This window comes from Leopardus geoffroyi, chromosome A1, assembly GCF_018350155.1.
Source record: "Leopardus geoffroyi isolate Oge1 chromosome A1, O.geoffroyi_Oge1_pat1.0, whole genome shotgun sequence".
Taxonomy (NCBI): Eukaryota; Metazoa; Chordata; class Mammalia; order Carnivora; family Felidae; genus Leopardus; species Leopardus geoffroyi.
Window position 1 is genome coordinate 15,099,870 of NC_059326.1, and position 17,162 is coordinate 15,117,031.

General features: G+C 37.5%; 1 protein-coding gene across 3 annotated transcripts in view; it reads right to left on the bottom strand.

Moving 5' to 3' along the window:
- The window catches only part of CCDC169 (coiled-coil domain containing 169), a 47,033-nt gene that overhangs the window by 13,588 nt on the left and 16,283 nt on the right, over positions 1-17,162 (bottom strand). For all 3 annotated transcript variants that reach the window (XM_045474019.1, XM_045474027.1, XM_045474035.1), the window contains 2 exons: positions 2,725-2,823; positions 2,452-2,505 (listed from right to left, as the gene is read on the bottom strand). In XM_045474019.1, the coding sequence (XP_045329975.1) occupies positions 2,452-2,505; positions 2,725-2,823 (153 nt within the window). The remainder of the gene's footprint in view (positions 1-2,451; positions 2,506-2,724; positions 2,824-17,162) is intronic.

The window sequence follows — 17,162 nt, forward strand, 5'->3', positions numbered from 1 at the left end:
CTAGTCAGTCTTTCTGCCTGGCTTTTAAGTAATGAATGTACTTATATATTCTTAAAAATCAACTATACACATAGTGTGTAAATTGGAAAAATCGTGAGATATGGAAACTCCGTTTCATTCAAAACAGTGAAGACAGCAGAAGTATACACAAGAGACTCAACCAATAGCTCTAGTTATCCACCTAAGAATAATTATTTATGTATTCAGCATGGAAAGAACTGCAGATCATCCACTGACCTTTCCAGTCACTGGAGTATCCACATGGTCAGAACCATCTTTGACTGTAAAGATTAACAATTCACTCTAGAGTGAAAATCCTTATTAACATTTATACTGGAGAACAGGATTAACAGCTTCCTGGGAAGCTGTTAAAATAGGCTTTGATTGTATGTTCAGTGATCCTGCATAATCAGAGTAGAACCTATTCCACCTAAATGAATTTTTCAGATAAACAAAGGTAAAGGAGGAAGCTGGAGAAAATCCAATGCTCCTGTCACAGAGAGGGAGGCTCGGGAGATCAGGAAAGAAAAACAGGAAAATAATACTCACCACTTATTAGAATTCAGAATGTATTATGGGCCAGGCATTTTACTCAGCACTTTACATATATTACATCTCTAAACACTCACAAATCCCCTGCAAGACACTATTATTTCCCCTTCTACCAAGAAGGAAAGAAATTACGGCCCCAAAGCTCAAATGACACTCAAGGAGAAAGCTGGGTTTTAAATCCAAATTTACAATGACTCCAAAATCTGTGGTTCTTTCATCAAATCACAATCTCATAAAGCAGGTAGCGTTTACGCTAGAACTTCAGGGAAGCGGAGTTGACATGTATGAAAAGCAGCATATTCTAGGGGGACTCATGGTCTGATGAAAGGCAGGAGTAAGTAGTGCTGCCAACTAAGTATCCAGTACCATCAAGTATAAACTGACTGTTTTATGGGTAGGAGGCTACAAGGAATGATCCTACTTTGTCTCAATTTCCTAATTTAATCTTAGTACTAGAAATCTAAGCCTCCGTTTACCCACTACTGCCCTGACTTTCATTCCCAAATTGTTCTATACATCCCCTTCTCAGCTCCAATCCCTAGTCTTTTTTTTTTTAATTTTTTTTTTTACATTTATTTATTTCTGAGAGACAGAGAGAGACAGAGCATGAGTGGGGGAGGCGCAGAGAGAGAGGGACACACAGAATCTGAAGCAGGCTCCAGGCTCTGAGCTGTCAGCACAGAGCCCTATGCGGGGCTCGAACTCCCAAACCTCGAGATCATGACCTGAGCCGAAGTTAGATGCTTAACCAACTGAGCTACCCAGGTGCCACTCCAATCCCCAGTCTTAATTCCATCCTCTCAATCCTTTCATTGATCCTCTGGAAACACCAGATTAGTGACTAGCAGACTATCTTTATGGCAAACCTAGACCTCAGGGTCCTCTACTTCCTTACCTCACCTAGTTATCTCCTGAAGACTCCAATCCTCTTTTTGGCTCTTTGTCCCTTGACTATCACTGTTGAAACTCTGCAGAGCTATATTCTAGACTCTCTTTTCTTTTCACCCTGTGTGTATTCTCCCTGATACATTTCATTCATTCACTTGGCTTCATTTACTATCTATATGCCAATAATTTCCATGTTTATATCTCCAATTTTTATCTTTTCTTCCCTGAGATTCACAAGTCCAACTGCTCTTTGGATGCTTCCATTTAGATAATGCACATTGAAAACTAAACTCATATCGTGATCTTAAAACATCCATCAGAATAAAGTTGCTAAGGTTTAAATATTTAAATGTTAAATAGGTAACCAACTACTAAAAAAAAGATGTGATAAATGTTATGAAACATTGAGATGAAAACAGTCTTTTAAACTATGACATGTGAAGCCATAAATAAAAGATAGCTCTGACAACATCAAAACAAAAACTCTATAATACTAACATCATAAATAAAACTGAAAGGCAAATGAAAAACTATGGAAAATATATGCAACATCATTTTTAATTTACTGATCACTTTCCTGTCCTGTCATTTGTAGTTGCATACTTTCCAATTCTGTACTAAGTTGCTAGCCCTTTCTAGTGATAGCAGTGCTATATCTATCTTAGATCTCATTGTGCATAATTATGACATAAAATACCATGAATTTCATTATAGCACAGGGATAACTGCTTATTTGGTTGAGTTTTAGAAATTACAGATCAAACTTAAAAGATAACGAAAGAAGCAAATATGAAAAAATTCCCTTAATTTGGGAAACTTTTATCTCCTTTTATGCCTTTTTATAAAAGCTATAAATTTGCTTTTTCACTTTATATATTTAGAAACTTGGTACATTTTCTCCTATAATCCCAACATGTTTATCAAATCAAACCAATCAAAAACCTAGAAAAGTGAAAAATGTAATTTATAGTGAGAGGAAACTCTTAAAATTTGGAAGAAAACAAAAGTTACCTGAGACATTTCAGCTAGATAGGTATGGCACTCATTGTTGGTCTTGTGGTAAGCCTACAAGAAACATACAAAAATAAAGAACCCAACATCAGAGAAGATTTGCAATACTAGCAAGACTATTACTAAGTCAAGTTTATGTCTCTATGTTTTTTTTAAATAGTGTAGGAAATAGTTTTGTAAGTATTTTGTGATAATAATATAGTAAGTTTGTAGATAACATACTAAAAATCATGGCAGTTACAAAGAAATTTCTAGTATAGAATAAAAACAAACCTTTGATTCTTGTTCCAGTCTCAGTGCATAGTCTTTCACTTGATTTTTAAGCCTCCTTTTCTCTTTTTCTAGCTGTTTAAGTAATATATTTAAGGATTCCTGAAAGTATAAATAGTAAATCTTTACATTTACTCATGTTCTAAATAATAATACATTTCAGTGACAAATGCCTTCTACCCCATAACATTCTGTGATTTCAAATTCTATAGTATATACCTTTTAAGTAATAGTAATAACTACAATATTTTTGAATCCTAACAATATGCCAAGTCAGTACTTGTGCTAAGTGCTTTCCACAGATTTTTTCAGTTAATCCTTACAACAGCCATAGAGACGGCTAATATATTTATTTCCATTTTACTGTTAAGAAAATCACATCTGATAGATGTTAAATAACTGGTCCAAAGACACGCAGCTAATAAGTGGTGAAGCTATTATTAGAACCCAGGTAGTCTGGGGTGCCTGGCTGGCTCAGTCAGTGGAGCATGTGACTCTTGATCTTGAGCCCCCCGTTGGGTGTAGAGATTACTTAAAAATAAAATTTTTAGGGGCACCTGGGTGGCTCAGTTGGCTAAGCATCCAACTTGGGCGCAGGTCATGATCTCACAGTCTGTGAGTTCGAGCCCCGCGTCGGGCTCTGTGCTGACAGCTCAGAGCCTGGGGCCTGTTTCAGATTCTGTGTCTCCCTCTCTCTCTGCCCCTCCCCTGCTCATGCTCTGTCTCTCTGTCTCTCTCTCTCAAAAATAAACATTAAATAAATAAATAAATAAATAAATAAATAAATATAAAATCTTCGGGAAAAAAAAAAAAGAACCCAGGTAATCTGACTCCAAAAGCCACACATGCTAAACAGTTATTATGTATATATCCATATGATTGATACCAGCATAACAATAGTAGACAGGAAGAACAGACAATGAAGTTGATGGCCAGAAGAACTAAAGGAATATTGCAGAGTAGGACAGTTCTGGAAGCTAAGACTTCAATCCAGATACCATTCATCACAAATAGCTGGAGCTGAGTAGAGGTTTAGCCAAGTGCCAGAGCAATAATGCATTATACCAATTTGAATTAAAAGTTTAATCCCTAAACTAATAACTAATCATTTGCAGTAACCCCAATTATTTCTCATATTCTTACACATTAATGTTTTTAAAAAAATCTCCAAATCGAATTCTATATAACCCTTGTTGGTCATGATCTAGGTCACTGAATTTATTAAAACATTTAAAGAAAAAAAAAACAGAAGCAGATGATTTAAAGCTCCACAAGGTGAAACTGAGATATTTTAGAGCTCATATCTTCCTCCCGAAAAATAGTTAGTTCTGTAAAAACTTTACTAATTCTCTCCTAGATACTTGTTATAATTATTAGGATTTTAAAAATTGTATCAATAGGATAATTAGGTCAGCTGAGACCAGGAAAGTTCTTGTCTCTAAAAATAACACCAGTGATAAAACAAATCCCTTGGTTGTGACAATTCTCCACTATGCATATTTGATTACCATTAAAACATAACTGGGTGATATTTCTCAGGCACGCATTATTTGTCTTTGAAAATTATACAGTGGCATCATAAACGGCTTTCAGTCCACCTTCCCCAAATACAAACTTGCTCCAGAAGAAGCTCCATGAAAGTCCCACAAATTTAAGACGCTAAACTGATTTATCTTAAGGAAACTATAATCTAATGAAATAAGCCACTGCTCAAGTATGAAGAGTTTTTAAACCAATAATCAGAGACTGATGGAAGTAGTGCAAAATACTGCTGCACAGACCTTTGCTCCAAGGATTCCAAGCTGAGCCCACCAGAGTAATATGGTTCAGTTAACATCATTTGTTAAATACACTTTTATAAAGGTAAAAGATAATCTAACTCTTTTTAATATTGTTTCAATGGGAAAATGCACTCTAAGTTCTTTTTATTTTATTTTATTTATTTATTTTGAGAGAGAGAGAGAGAGAGTGTGTCAGTCAGCAGGGGAGTGGCAGAAAGAGAGGGAGAGGGAGAATCCCAAGCAGGTTTCACACTGTCATCACAGAACCCGATGTGGGGGCCCGAACTCACAAACCATGAGATCATGACCTGAGTCAAAATCATGAGTCAGACTCTCACCTGACTGAGCCACCCAGGTGCCTCACACTCTAAGTTCTAAAAGAAATTATCTTACTGATAAACTACTGGGATACAAATTATTTTTATATTAATGTTGACCTGAATGAGATATGACCTAGAACTCTAGAAGCTTATACAAGAAATGTACATATGCAACAGGTAAAATTCAAGGCAATATATGATGAAATGCCAAAATGTGAAGCACAGACAATAAATGTCTCACAAGTTTTTTTAAAGAGGCCAATCAACACGGACTAGAGAGAGCATTCAGGATCCCCCAAAAGAGAAGGATTTGGATGGGAAAAAAAGAGGAGCTATATATTGATCAAAGACTTGAGTCAAAATGATTATTTAGTGGTAACAACAGAGGTAAAGCAACGTATTTGAGAAATAAATAAGAGGTAAGGTAAGATAATTAAGGAAAGCCCTGGTTATAGAAGACTTAGATTGCCAGGCTCAGGAAGCTAAACACAGGGGCTATTGGAAGGTATTAAACAAGTGGCAAAATGAAAGCAGGGGGGTAGGAATACTAACCAAGTGGCAGTTTCTATGACAGAAGAAGTTTCTATGTTATTTACTGATGTGGATTTGCAGTTCTAAGCTTTGAAGCTTAAATATTTTTAATGCACTTTCTTTGTGTTAGACTATATCGCACTACTACTCCTATCCTGACTAAATTCTTTGTCTTGTTACCTAATATTACAATTCATTCATTTATTCAAAAAATATTCATCAAGCACCTCCTATGTTCCAGACGTTGTGCTAAGGATACCACAGTGAGATTTACAAACCCAGATCCTGACCTCATGAAGCTGAGAGTCTTATATGGTTTACCTTGGTGAATGTTACATGTAAGCATAAGAAGAAACTGTATTCTGTCATTGGATGGAATATTCTATAAATGTCAATCGACTGAGTTGATTGCTGTTCAGGTCAACTATGTCTCTATTGACTTTTCTCCCTTTTTGATCTATCAATTACTGACAAGGTGGGTGTTACTTTAATAGTGAGTGGATATGCCTATTTTTCTTCCATTAATTCATCAAAATCACCATGTAAATGTTCCTACCAGTTTCCAGCAGGCTCTGTTCCAAGGAAACAGATGTCATTAGTAACTATCTAGATTTGTCTGTTTATACAGATTTCAGGATGGGAGTTTGCCCTGCAAACTCAGTTCACTAATGAGCCAAGAACAGTGATTGGGTGTGTTGAACAGTGTGAACAATGATTCACCTTTTTTTTGTTGTAATGACAGCACTATGCATATTGGAGCTGAAGCCAGAAGTCGCAAACTGTTCTTGATCCTCTTTTCTAATTGGAACAAAAAGAATGCATTCTCGAAATCGGTGGCTGCACACCCTACACTGAAGGCTGACTAGTGTGCTCCAGCAGGGATACCACATCTGGCAAAGCAGCTGCAGTTGGGGCTACCAATTGGTTAAGCCTGCAGTGGCCTATAGTCTTTCTCTAAAATTCATCCAGTTTTTGCAGGGGCCAGACTAGCAACTTAAATAGAGCAATGATAGGCACTAGGACCCTTCCATCTTTTAGGTTTTTAATTGTGGCACTAATCACTCCTCTTTTCCCCAGGATAAGAAATTGTGTTTGCTTTACAATTTTGACCTTGGGTGGGAGAGGGACAGTTTCTAAAGTTTCCATGTGTTTTTTCCCATTGTGATAGCTTTTACTCCAGAGATGAAGGCCCAGTAAGGGGGTTAACTTCAATTGTCAAGTATATCTGTTCCAATTATACACTCCGGGACTGGGAAAATGATCACTATGGGAGCAGGGGAGTTTATGAACACATGGGGCCCAGTGTGACTTGGACTGTAGGCATTTGGGGAATCAATGTCAATTTGGACTTCAAAATGTCTGGTCGTTTCCTTTCTCACAGTGTACCGTCACCCACACAAGTGGTCAGAGGCCATTTTGGGCGAAAACTGGAGATATTGTCAAGATATATACTTGGACCAACATAGGGTCCTTTCTGCTAGGAATCTACCCACCTCTTTGGTCAATGATTTCTGAAACTGAAAATTGGTTCAGATCTGGCAAATGAGCAAAGAATTGTGCTTTCTACTGGGTTAACTGTCCTCAGCCTCTTGCTCCTCCATTCTTTTGCTTAATTTTTAAATGTTTATTTATTTTAAGAGACAGAGAGAGAGGGAGTGGGGATGGAAAGGGAGGGGCAGAGAGAGAGGGAAAGAGAGAGAATCCCAAGCAGGCTCCGTCCTATCAGCACGGAGCCCAATGCGGAGCTCGAACCCATGAACCATGAGATCATGACCTGAGCTGAAATCAAGAGACAGACACTCAACTGACTGAGCCACCCAGGTGCCCCTCTTTTTTTTATAGATGCTTAACAGCACCCTCATTAATTGGCCCAGCTGCCAGAAGAGGAGGTGAGAGCAACTCCTGAGGGGAGAACCTGTTGCCTTGTTGGAGAGAGGACTATATAGCATCTTCTAAGACAGTGAGGGGTCTAGCCCTTACTAGAGGTAGAGGTGGGTCACCTCTGCCTGCCCAGAGGGTGCAGCTGTAGTTGTTAAGTCAACATCCTCAGGGGCATCCATCCAGATGTCCTATCATACTTTTCAGGACCCCTGATTATTCCTATCAGGACCCTGCCCTTTGCATAACACATGTGCATGGACTGACTATCTGAATACCTCTGGAGCTCTGCAACTCACAATCAGGTCTTCAGCCCTACTGTTTTACTGTGTCTGCCCTTCTACTACTGGTATAGAAGGCCTCTTTAGAGACTACCACCAAGACTCTCTGCTTTTCACTCTTAGATATTAGTGCTTATCAACTATTCTCAGTCTCATTTATCCTTACACAGGGTGTCAATACAAGTTAAAAATAACCCCCTACTGTCCAATATGAAATCTTTCACAATATTCCCCTCTGCCATAAAATTTCCCAAGGTCACCATTACTGAAGTCTTTAGCAGTTGAACTGCCACTCTGAGCCATCTATTGGTGCCACATCTACCAGCCAGGACAGCATCTTCTGCCTGCCACATGGTAAGAGAGCCAGGCCCATGTCCCCACCTTACCTCCTATTTTCTTGCATCACTCCTAGAACCTCTAGCTGTAGACTTGGTCTTCAGACACCAAGATGGGATTAAATGTGAAATGATTCTGTTATCAGAAATATCTGCCTGAGAGGAAATAGGGAAGGAGCAGGAGAAGGCTGGGAAAGCAATGCAAAAAACTGATTACAATGCAAGTCTGAGCCTTAGTGAAGGAAAAAGGAAAAGAAGGTTAGGTGGAAGTGGAAACATCCTAGGTTGGCATGCAGCCTAAGCAAAACCATCAAGGAATCCTTAAGCCAAGTCACTGACAATGGAGTCCCATTTCCCAGGAATAGGTTTGCTTTAGTATCCCCACTGTACTGATTATGGGCATGGAGCAGCCCATAGGAGGTATGATCTTGATGCAAAAGTACTGATGGATTTTGAAGCCTAATACCTGGGGTCCTCAGTCAATTAACCCCCCTGTCACGGAAAGTCCGTAAGGTACATTCTCTGGGTAACCACATTAAAAGTCTTTTCTTAAGGGCATTTTAGTTTTTCAACTGAAGAATTGTCCAGTCTCCTACCTTATGAGGTTTAATCTTAGCCACTGGTTTTCTGGGGGACAAGAGCTAAGAGTTCCATTATTCAGACCATGTATTTTTAATTTCCTCATTCTTAGACCTCTATTTCACTCTCATCTTCCTCTGTGCCTGAAGGCCCCAAATCTAGAGGTTCTACAGCTTAATTTCTCCAGAAAATAGACTCCTGACGGAAGGAGAGCATCCTGACTGTGCAGGGTGACAAAGGGGTCCCAGGGGCCAACTGCTTTATGTCTATATGTCCTGTCAAGTCAGTGACTACTCTTCCAGCTGAGGATCTTCCAAAATTTGTTTAAATTTCTCACCTGCTGAGATCTCCTTCTCTATTCTTCTTATCCATTCACTTCAATTATAAACTATCATTTCTCTGCTAATAAATATCACATCCAAATCTAAGAGTCCTATGTGTCTATTCTTAACACTTGCTTGACATTTCAAGTTCAATTTTACCAAAACCAACTTTACACAACTTTATACAACTTATATCCCAATAAAAATGCTTTAATGGTACCAGGCATAGTTTTCCAATTTTACATGATATATTTAGATTTGGTTAAGTGGGAGTAGTCTAGAAATTTTGTACATGGGAAGAAGACCATGGGTTTGTGAGAAAGGGCCATGTAAGAGTGAATATGCCAAACAATGAACTGTAGTAGTCATTAAATTTTTTTTCCTAACAGAGCTTAGGTCTGAGAGCCTACTACATATACTATCTCCCTTCTTAATTTTACAACCAAAATAATCTTGATTACAATGGGAGCCATTCCAATTAAGCACATTTTTTAAAACACTATACTAGTATTACTTCAATAATAGCTCTTCAATAATTTTATACTCAAACACTATGAATTCTAAAATAGATTTTATTTGAGATGCTAGCCACAAAGTGTCTTGTTTTCCTGGTTCACCTTAAGACTGTTCCCACAAGCAGAATTCCTGGGACCCATCACATTCTCCTTCCCTGAGCCTGTTTCCTACAGTTGAGTTTTAGATGCTCTATACTTTGAAATTATGCCATAACTCGGGAAAGTAGGATGGTTCATTGGGGCAATCTCATGGGAATAAGACAAGCACAAAAATAAACTGTCTCAATTAATGGAATATATTATATCAACAGACTAAAAACAATCATGTAATCATCTCAACAGTTGCAGAAAAAGCATTTGACAAATCCAACACCTACTTATACTAAAAACTCTCAGTGAACTAGGAATACAGGGGAACTTCCTCAATTTCACAAAGAATATCTTTAAAAAAAAAAAACCAAAACTATAGTAACATACTTAATAGTAAGAATCTTGAAGCTTTCCCACTAAGATCAGATGGTATAAAGGATGTGCCTTCTCGTCACCTGTTGCAACATCACACTGAAAGTCCTTGCTAATACAATAAGGCAAGAAAGGGAAATAAAAATCTGTACTGATTGGGAAGGAAGATAAAAATACTATCTTCATTTGCAGATAACATGATCATTTATGTATAATATCCAAAATAATCAACAATAATAACAAATGAAACCCTGGAACTAAAAAGTGATTATAGCAAGGTTGCAGGATACCAGGTTAATATAAAATAAATCAATTGTTTTCCTATATCCAGGCAATGAACAAGTAGAATTTGAAACTAAAAACACAATAGTATTTATGTTAGCACCCCCCACAAATGAAATACTTAAGCATAAATTTAACAAAATATAATGTGTAAGATCTGGATAAGGAAAACTACAAAACTATGATGAACAAAATCAAAGAACTTAATAAATGAAAACATGTTCATGGCTGGGAAGGCTCAATATTGTCAGATGTCCATTCTTCCCAACTCAATCTACAGATTTAGTGCAACCCCAATAAAAACTCCAGCATATTATTTTATGGATATTGATGAACTGATTCTAAAGTTTATAGGAGAAGCAAAAGCCCAAATGGCCAATTCAGCATTGAAAAAGAAGAACAAAACTGGAGGACTGATGTTTACCAACTTCAAGACTTACCAAAAAGAAATCAAGACTGGTATTAGCAAAACGATAGAACAAATAAAAAGCCTGGTCTACAGCCTTAGCACCCTGAAAGCGCCCAATCTCATCTGATCTCAGAAGCTAAGCAGGGTCAGGCCTGGGTAGTACTTGGATGGGAGAAAGCCTAGAAATAGACCACCCAGGACAAATAGATCCTATTTCAATTGACTTTTGACAAAGGAACAAAGGCAATACCATGGAGCAAAGATAGTCTTTTCAACAAATGGTGTCAGAACAACTAGACATCCACATGCAAAATAAAAAAGAATATAGACATCTTACATGCTTCACAGAAGTTAACCCAAAGTGGATCACAGACCTAAATGTAAAATGCAAAACTATAAAACTCCTAGAAGATGACATAGGAGAAAACCTAGATGACCTAGAGAAAAGGTATGGTGATACCTTTTGAGAAACAACACTAAAGACACTATTCATGAAAGAAATAATAAATAAGCTGGTCTTCATTAAAATTGAAAACTTGTGCTCTGTGAAAGACAATGCCAAGAGAATTCTAAGACAAGTCACAGACTGCAAAAGACACATCTGTTAATGGACTGTTATCTAAAATACACAAGGAACTCTTAAAATTCAACAACAAACGACCTGATTTAAAACTGGGCAAAAGGGGCATCTGAGTGGCTGAGTCGGTTAAGTGTCTGACTCTTAGTTTCGGCTCAGGTCATGATCTCACGGTTTGTGGGTTCAAAGCCCCACATCAGGTTCCATGCTAACAGTGTGGAGCCTGACTAGGATTCTTTCTCTCTCCTTCTCTATGTCCCTCCTCCACTCTCTCTCACTCTCTCTCAAAATAAATAAACTTTTTTTTTAAAAAAAAAATGGGCAAAAGATCTTAACAAATACTTCATCAAAGAAGATACACAGATGAAAAATAAGCATATGAAAAAATGTTCCATGTCATACAGCACCAGGGAAATGCAAATTAAAACAACAAAATATCACTACTCATCAATTAGTATGGCTAAAATCAACAACACTGAAGACACCAAACGCTGATGAGGATGTGGAGAAACAGAAACTCTCATATATTGCTGGTGGGAATGCAAAACAGCACAGCCACTTTAGCAGATAGTCTGGCAGTTTCTTAAAAAACTAAACATACTCTTAACATACGATCCAGTGATTGCACTTCTTGGTATTTACCCAAAGGAGTTGAAACTTATGTCCCTACAAAATCCTTCATATGGATGTTTACAGAAGCTTTATTCATAGCTGCCAAAACTTGGAAGCAACCAACATGCCCTTCAGTAGATGGATGGATATATGAACTGTGGTACATCCAGACAAGGAAATATTATTCAGCATTAAAACCAATGGGCTTTCAAGCCATGAAAAAACATGGAGGAATCTTAAATACATATTACTAAGTAAAAGAAGCCAATGTGAAAAGACTAGATACTGTATGATTCCAACTATATGACATTCTGGAAAAGGCCAAACTATGAAGACAATAAAAAGATCAGGGGTTGCCAGTGATCGGGAGTTAAGAGTGGGGAGAAATAAGTGGAGCACAAAGGATTTTTAGGGCAGTGAATATAATCTGTATGATACTACAAGGATGGATATATGTCGTTATACATTTTCCAAACCCATAGAATGTACAAAACCAAGAGTAAACCCCAGGGTAAACTATGGACTTTGGGTGATTATGATGAGTCAATGTAGGATCATTCCAGTGAGTAATGTTGATAATGGGGAGGCTATGCATGTGTAGAGTTAGGGAGTATGTGGAAAATCTCTGTGCTTTCCTCTCAATTTTGTTAAGAACCTAAAACTGATTTTTTTAAAAAAAGTATGAATTAGAAGTGCCTAGGTGGCGCGACCAGTAGAATGTCTGACTCTTGATTTCAGCTCAGGTCATAATCCCAGGGTTGTGGGATTGAGCCCCGTGTTGGGCTCTGTGCTAAGCATGGAGCCTGATTAGAAGCCCCTCTCTCTCCCTCTGCCCCTCTGCTCCACTTGTTCTCTCTCTAAAATAAAAATAATAAATAAATAAATAAATAAATAAATAAATAAATAATTTTAAAGTATTAACTAATTTAAAAAAATCGTTCTGGAGAGAAAACAAGGATACATTCTGGATTTTGTAAAAACTATTAGGCATTAAATACTCTGGACCATTAAAAGCAAGATATTTGTAATTATTCATTTATAAAATTATTATACACATCAGAAATCCTTTAAAATTATAAAATTATATTCCAATAACTTTAAGGCTTATTCTAGATTTGGCTTCTTTATTTTGACTCCAAAATGAACTATTTTTAAAAATTATTTTATCAAAGGCATACTCTCTCATCCCAGCACTTATAATTTATTAGAAGACCTATAACTTAATGTTCTTGATCTTCCTAAGGAGCTCTTTTTATCTGATTATATAATGAATGGTCACATACTAGAAAACTACAGCCTGCAAAGACATACTAAAGCTATAGCCAAATTGAAGACTCCACTGGAAATTAACCAAAAATAAATCACATATACAAAAATTAATTCTTCTCTTATCATGGAAGAGCTGTTTTGTTTCTGATACTAATGAGTTCTTAATCTTTCACCTATTTCCTCAGAAATGAGAAAAGGTCACTTTCTAATAGTACACTGAAACAACAGAGTAAAAATAAGAAACTTCAGCATACTTTTACATACCTGAAATCAAATATACTTACTTGGTTTTTTTTAAGTCCCTTTCTTCTATGTCAAGTCAAAAGGAAGTTCTATTAGCCACCTATTTTTTAAGCAATGGTAGTTGCTATACTATACTAAAGAACACATAAAAACTACAAAAAAAAATAACTCTATTGAATGCTTACAAGAGAAAAATATGAGAATACAATTAAATCACAGCTCCTAGATATGTAGTACTTTTCAATGAAGGCCATTGCAGCAGTGAGTGGATGCAGCCTTCTGTGTGCTTAAGTACCAAGTGCCCCCTTGTGGACAACATTGTTATTAGATTATATATAAAATTTGTGTAACTTGTTTTGTGATTTGAGGCTACACCTGTCTCCAAATTGACACATGATCTTTGGGGAGAGCACAAACTTGGTGATATCTGGGACAGAATATATCAGGAAGCAGTCTAAGATGGATTCTACAGATCTACGACCAGCCAGATGCCTAGTGGGAACTCCACCTCTCGCTTTGTTTATATCACATTCTTGAGAATCCAAGATCCCTTCAGTAATCCTTTCACTATATGGCTGATATATCACTTTAAATACAAATATATTTAGAGATTTCAGTAGTGCTTTTGGTTCATTACTATCAATTCCCAGTTATTAGACTCTAAAATATGTATTTATGGCTTTAAAAACAGAATTTCTAACAATGTTCTGAATGTGGAAACGACCAGAATGAGCCCAGTAGGAGCATGACTGGATGCTTCAGTGAGGTAATAGCTCTCAGGAAGGTCCAAACTGGGCTGTATGTTTGTCCAGGACCCCATGAAGCAGCGTAACTAAAAGAAGAATCTGAATCACAATAAAGGGAATCACGTTCAGGAAAATGGTATGGGGCATCAGGATGAACAAAAGAGTAGCACGATGATTAAGGACATTGGAAGTCAGCATGTGGAACATAAACAGACCAAAATAGAGAATGATATGAAGGGAGAGTCTTGTTTCTTTGAAGGATCAAGTACATGATGAAGAGACTAGTCCAGCTGTTTGAAGGAATTTGTAAGACTTAAAACCATCTCTTCCTTCAAGCCTCTCCTATTAATAAGCAGGACTAGGAGAGGGGTTTTATGGTTTGTCCTAAGGAAAGCTGAAAACATACTTCAGAAGGGAAACTAGATAAATATCCAAAAATTAACATTTCAAGAAGTCAACTGACCAAAGGATTAACTTGCAAAGAAGCCAATTCACCTAGGATTCTAAATTTACCAAGTCACCAAAAATTTGCTTTTAGTAGCATCTTCCATACATATGAACTTATGACCTAAACATATTCTTTTTCTGAATATATTTTCAATGATGATACTAAATGTAAACCATTTTCATAAGTTTTAGTTTCTAACTAATTGAACATTCTTTAAAATGTTACTAAGGTTATTTTCATAAGAATGTATTCAAAGATTTAGATTTCAGCAAATTAATTTCCTATGACTTGATATTCTACAAATTGATCAAGAGTCTTCCAGAGAACATTTAATGTGAAACTCAACATTTTCCTAAATAATATTTCTCTGTTTCCATACTTTCTCCTCCATGTCTCCCATCAGCACATAGCCTTGTTGGCTTTAGGAGCAGGATCTTCTGTGCTATATCCATCTGACTGGCAGAGTGTTTGCTCTGGTGAGAGGTTTCCCGTAAGGGTCCAAGCTGTCTGCATGTACTGAGAAACAAGGGAATGCACTGATGGGAAAAAGAAGCAGAGAGAAATAGAAGTGCTATGGTTTGAATGACTGTGACCTCCCCAAATTCATGTGTTGAAATCCTAATGCCTCATATGATGGCATTAGGAGGTGGAAACTTTGGGAGATGCTCAGGTCATGAGGGTGGGGCTCTCATTAATAGGATAATGCTCTTATAAAAGAGACCCCACAGAGCTCCCAAGCCCCTTCCCACCATGTGAGGACACAGCTAGAAGGAGCCATCTCTGAACCAGAAACTGCTGTTACCAAACACCATATTTGCTGGTGTCTTGATCCTGGACTTCCAGCCTCCAGAACTGTGAGAAGTAAATCTCTGTTGTTTTTAAGCCACACAATCTGTGGTATTCTTTTATAGCAGCCTAAACAGACTATAAGATAAGGGGTCATCAATTTTTTGACTGCTAATGAATCAAGGAACAGGACTTCCACCATGCAATAGAGTTGACCACAGGGATACGATAGAACTTTTTGATAAAGACTTTATAGTAACCTTTCCCAAGAGAGACTACCCTGTAACTCTTTCTCTGAGGGACACATATCCCCTAAATCTGTTGTTGTTGTTGTTGTTGTACTCAAAACCTTACTGGGGAACTACCTATGGGACTATCTACCAGGAGCCATAAAGTTCTGATAAAGAGTTCAGCTGAATTCTCAGCTTTGTATTCTAACTGGAGATTAATGAGGAAGCCTAGAGTGCCAAGTCAGAACCTGAAAAATAGCTATTGCTCATCAGAGACAACACAGCCTAATTATTGTTAACTTTTAGTCATTTGGAATGCTTAAGATAGATTCTAGTCTGCTAGTGAGTGAATGGATACAGATCTTTGCTCAATACACCAGGAAATTCTTGGAGGGAACATTAGGTAAGCACTAGGTTCTTCTGGTGGATTCAAATAGAAGAGGTTAGAAAATGTCCACTCAGCAACCCCCAAAGAAGTAAAAGTTCTGTGCTTTTTATTAGATCCCTGAAGAGCCCCCTGCTTTCTGGACAGGTACTAAGGAGCCATAGAATTCTACTATAGTTTTAGGAAGATACCAGAAGATTCACAACCTCTGTAACAGCACAGCTGAATAAGTGAAAACATATTGCACAACTTACCCTTGCCCTTATTTTCTTGAAATGTACTAAGGTTAATTTCACAACAGACTTTGTTCTAATGAAACTTAGAGTTCCCTCTAAAGTTCCTGTTATCAAGGGAAGGGAAGAAAGGAACTAACACTTTATTGAGCGAAGTGCTTACGGTGTCAGGTATTATGCTATTGGCTTTATATATAACTCTAATAATACTTATGACAAACTTTCAAGAGGGCTTAATTAACTCCATTTTACAGATGAGGAAATTAAGCCTCAGAGAAATGAAATAATTTCCTTAGTGTCCCATAGTCTGAATTTGAATCAGGGCAGTCTAATTCTAAAAGCCATGTTTCTGGGTAAAGTGGGTTACACTGACTCCAACTGTCTCACCCCTGCTTTTTCACTACACTCATTTTCTCTCAGTATCCTATCTTCTCATTAGCATTTGCTTACCTTCTTTCCCCTTTGAATCAATAATGTGCTGGAACTTCGGACCATGTGCTTTGTCCTACCCTGCACCTGAAATTTCCTGGAGAACATTCTTCTGCTAAACATTTATTAAAACCTTCTTCTCCCTTAACTTCTGTAATGCCACCCTTTTCCAGCTCTCCCTTCTCCCTTTCTCAATATTTTTCCTTGTCAGTTATCTTCACTGAATTGCCTCCTCAGCTAAAACCTTAAGTGTTAGTATTCCCTAAGATTCCATCCTCAATCCTACTTTTCAGACCATGTATTTCTTTCTGAACAATCTCACTTTCATGACTTCAAATGACACTGATGACTCCATGATCTCTCTTTACGGAAAGACAACTTTCCATGGTCTAAAGTCATGTCCAGATGTTTACTGACCACTATCATCTATGTAACATACACAACACTAAACTCAATTCCTAACACTCCACCTAGTTCTGATTCCTACTGTGTTGGTTCACTGTAGCCATTGTTCAAGCGAGAGCCCTTAATCATCCTCCAGTCCTCTCCCAGTCTCACCCCAGCATCCAAGTACTCATGAAATCCACATTCCTAAATATCTCTTGAATCTGTCACGTTGGCTCCACCCCCATATACTACTGCCCAAGTTGAACAACTCACCCTCCCTCACCTGGACTGCTACAAAAGTATCCTAACTGGTTTCCCTGACTCAAATCTCACTGACCCTGGGAAAGCCTTTCTCCATGGGGGTAAAAGGCTTTTAAAATCTATATTAAATACTTCAAAA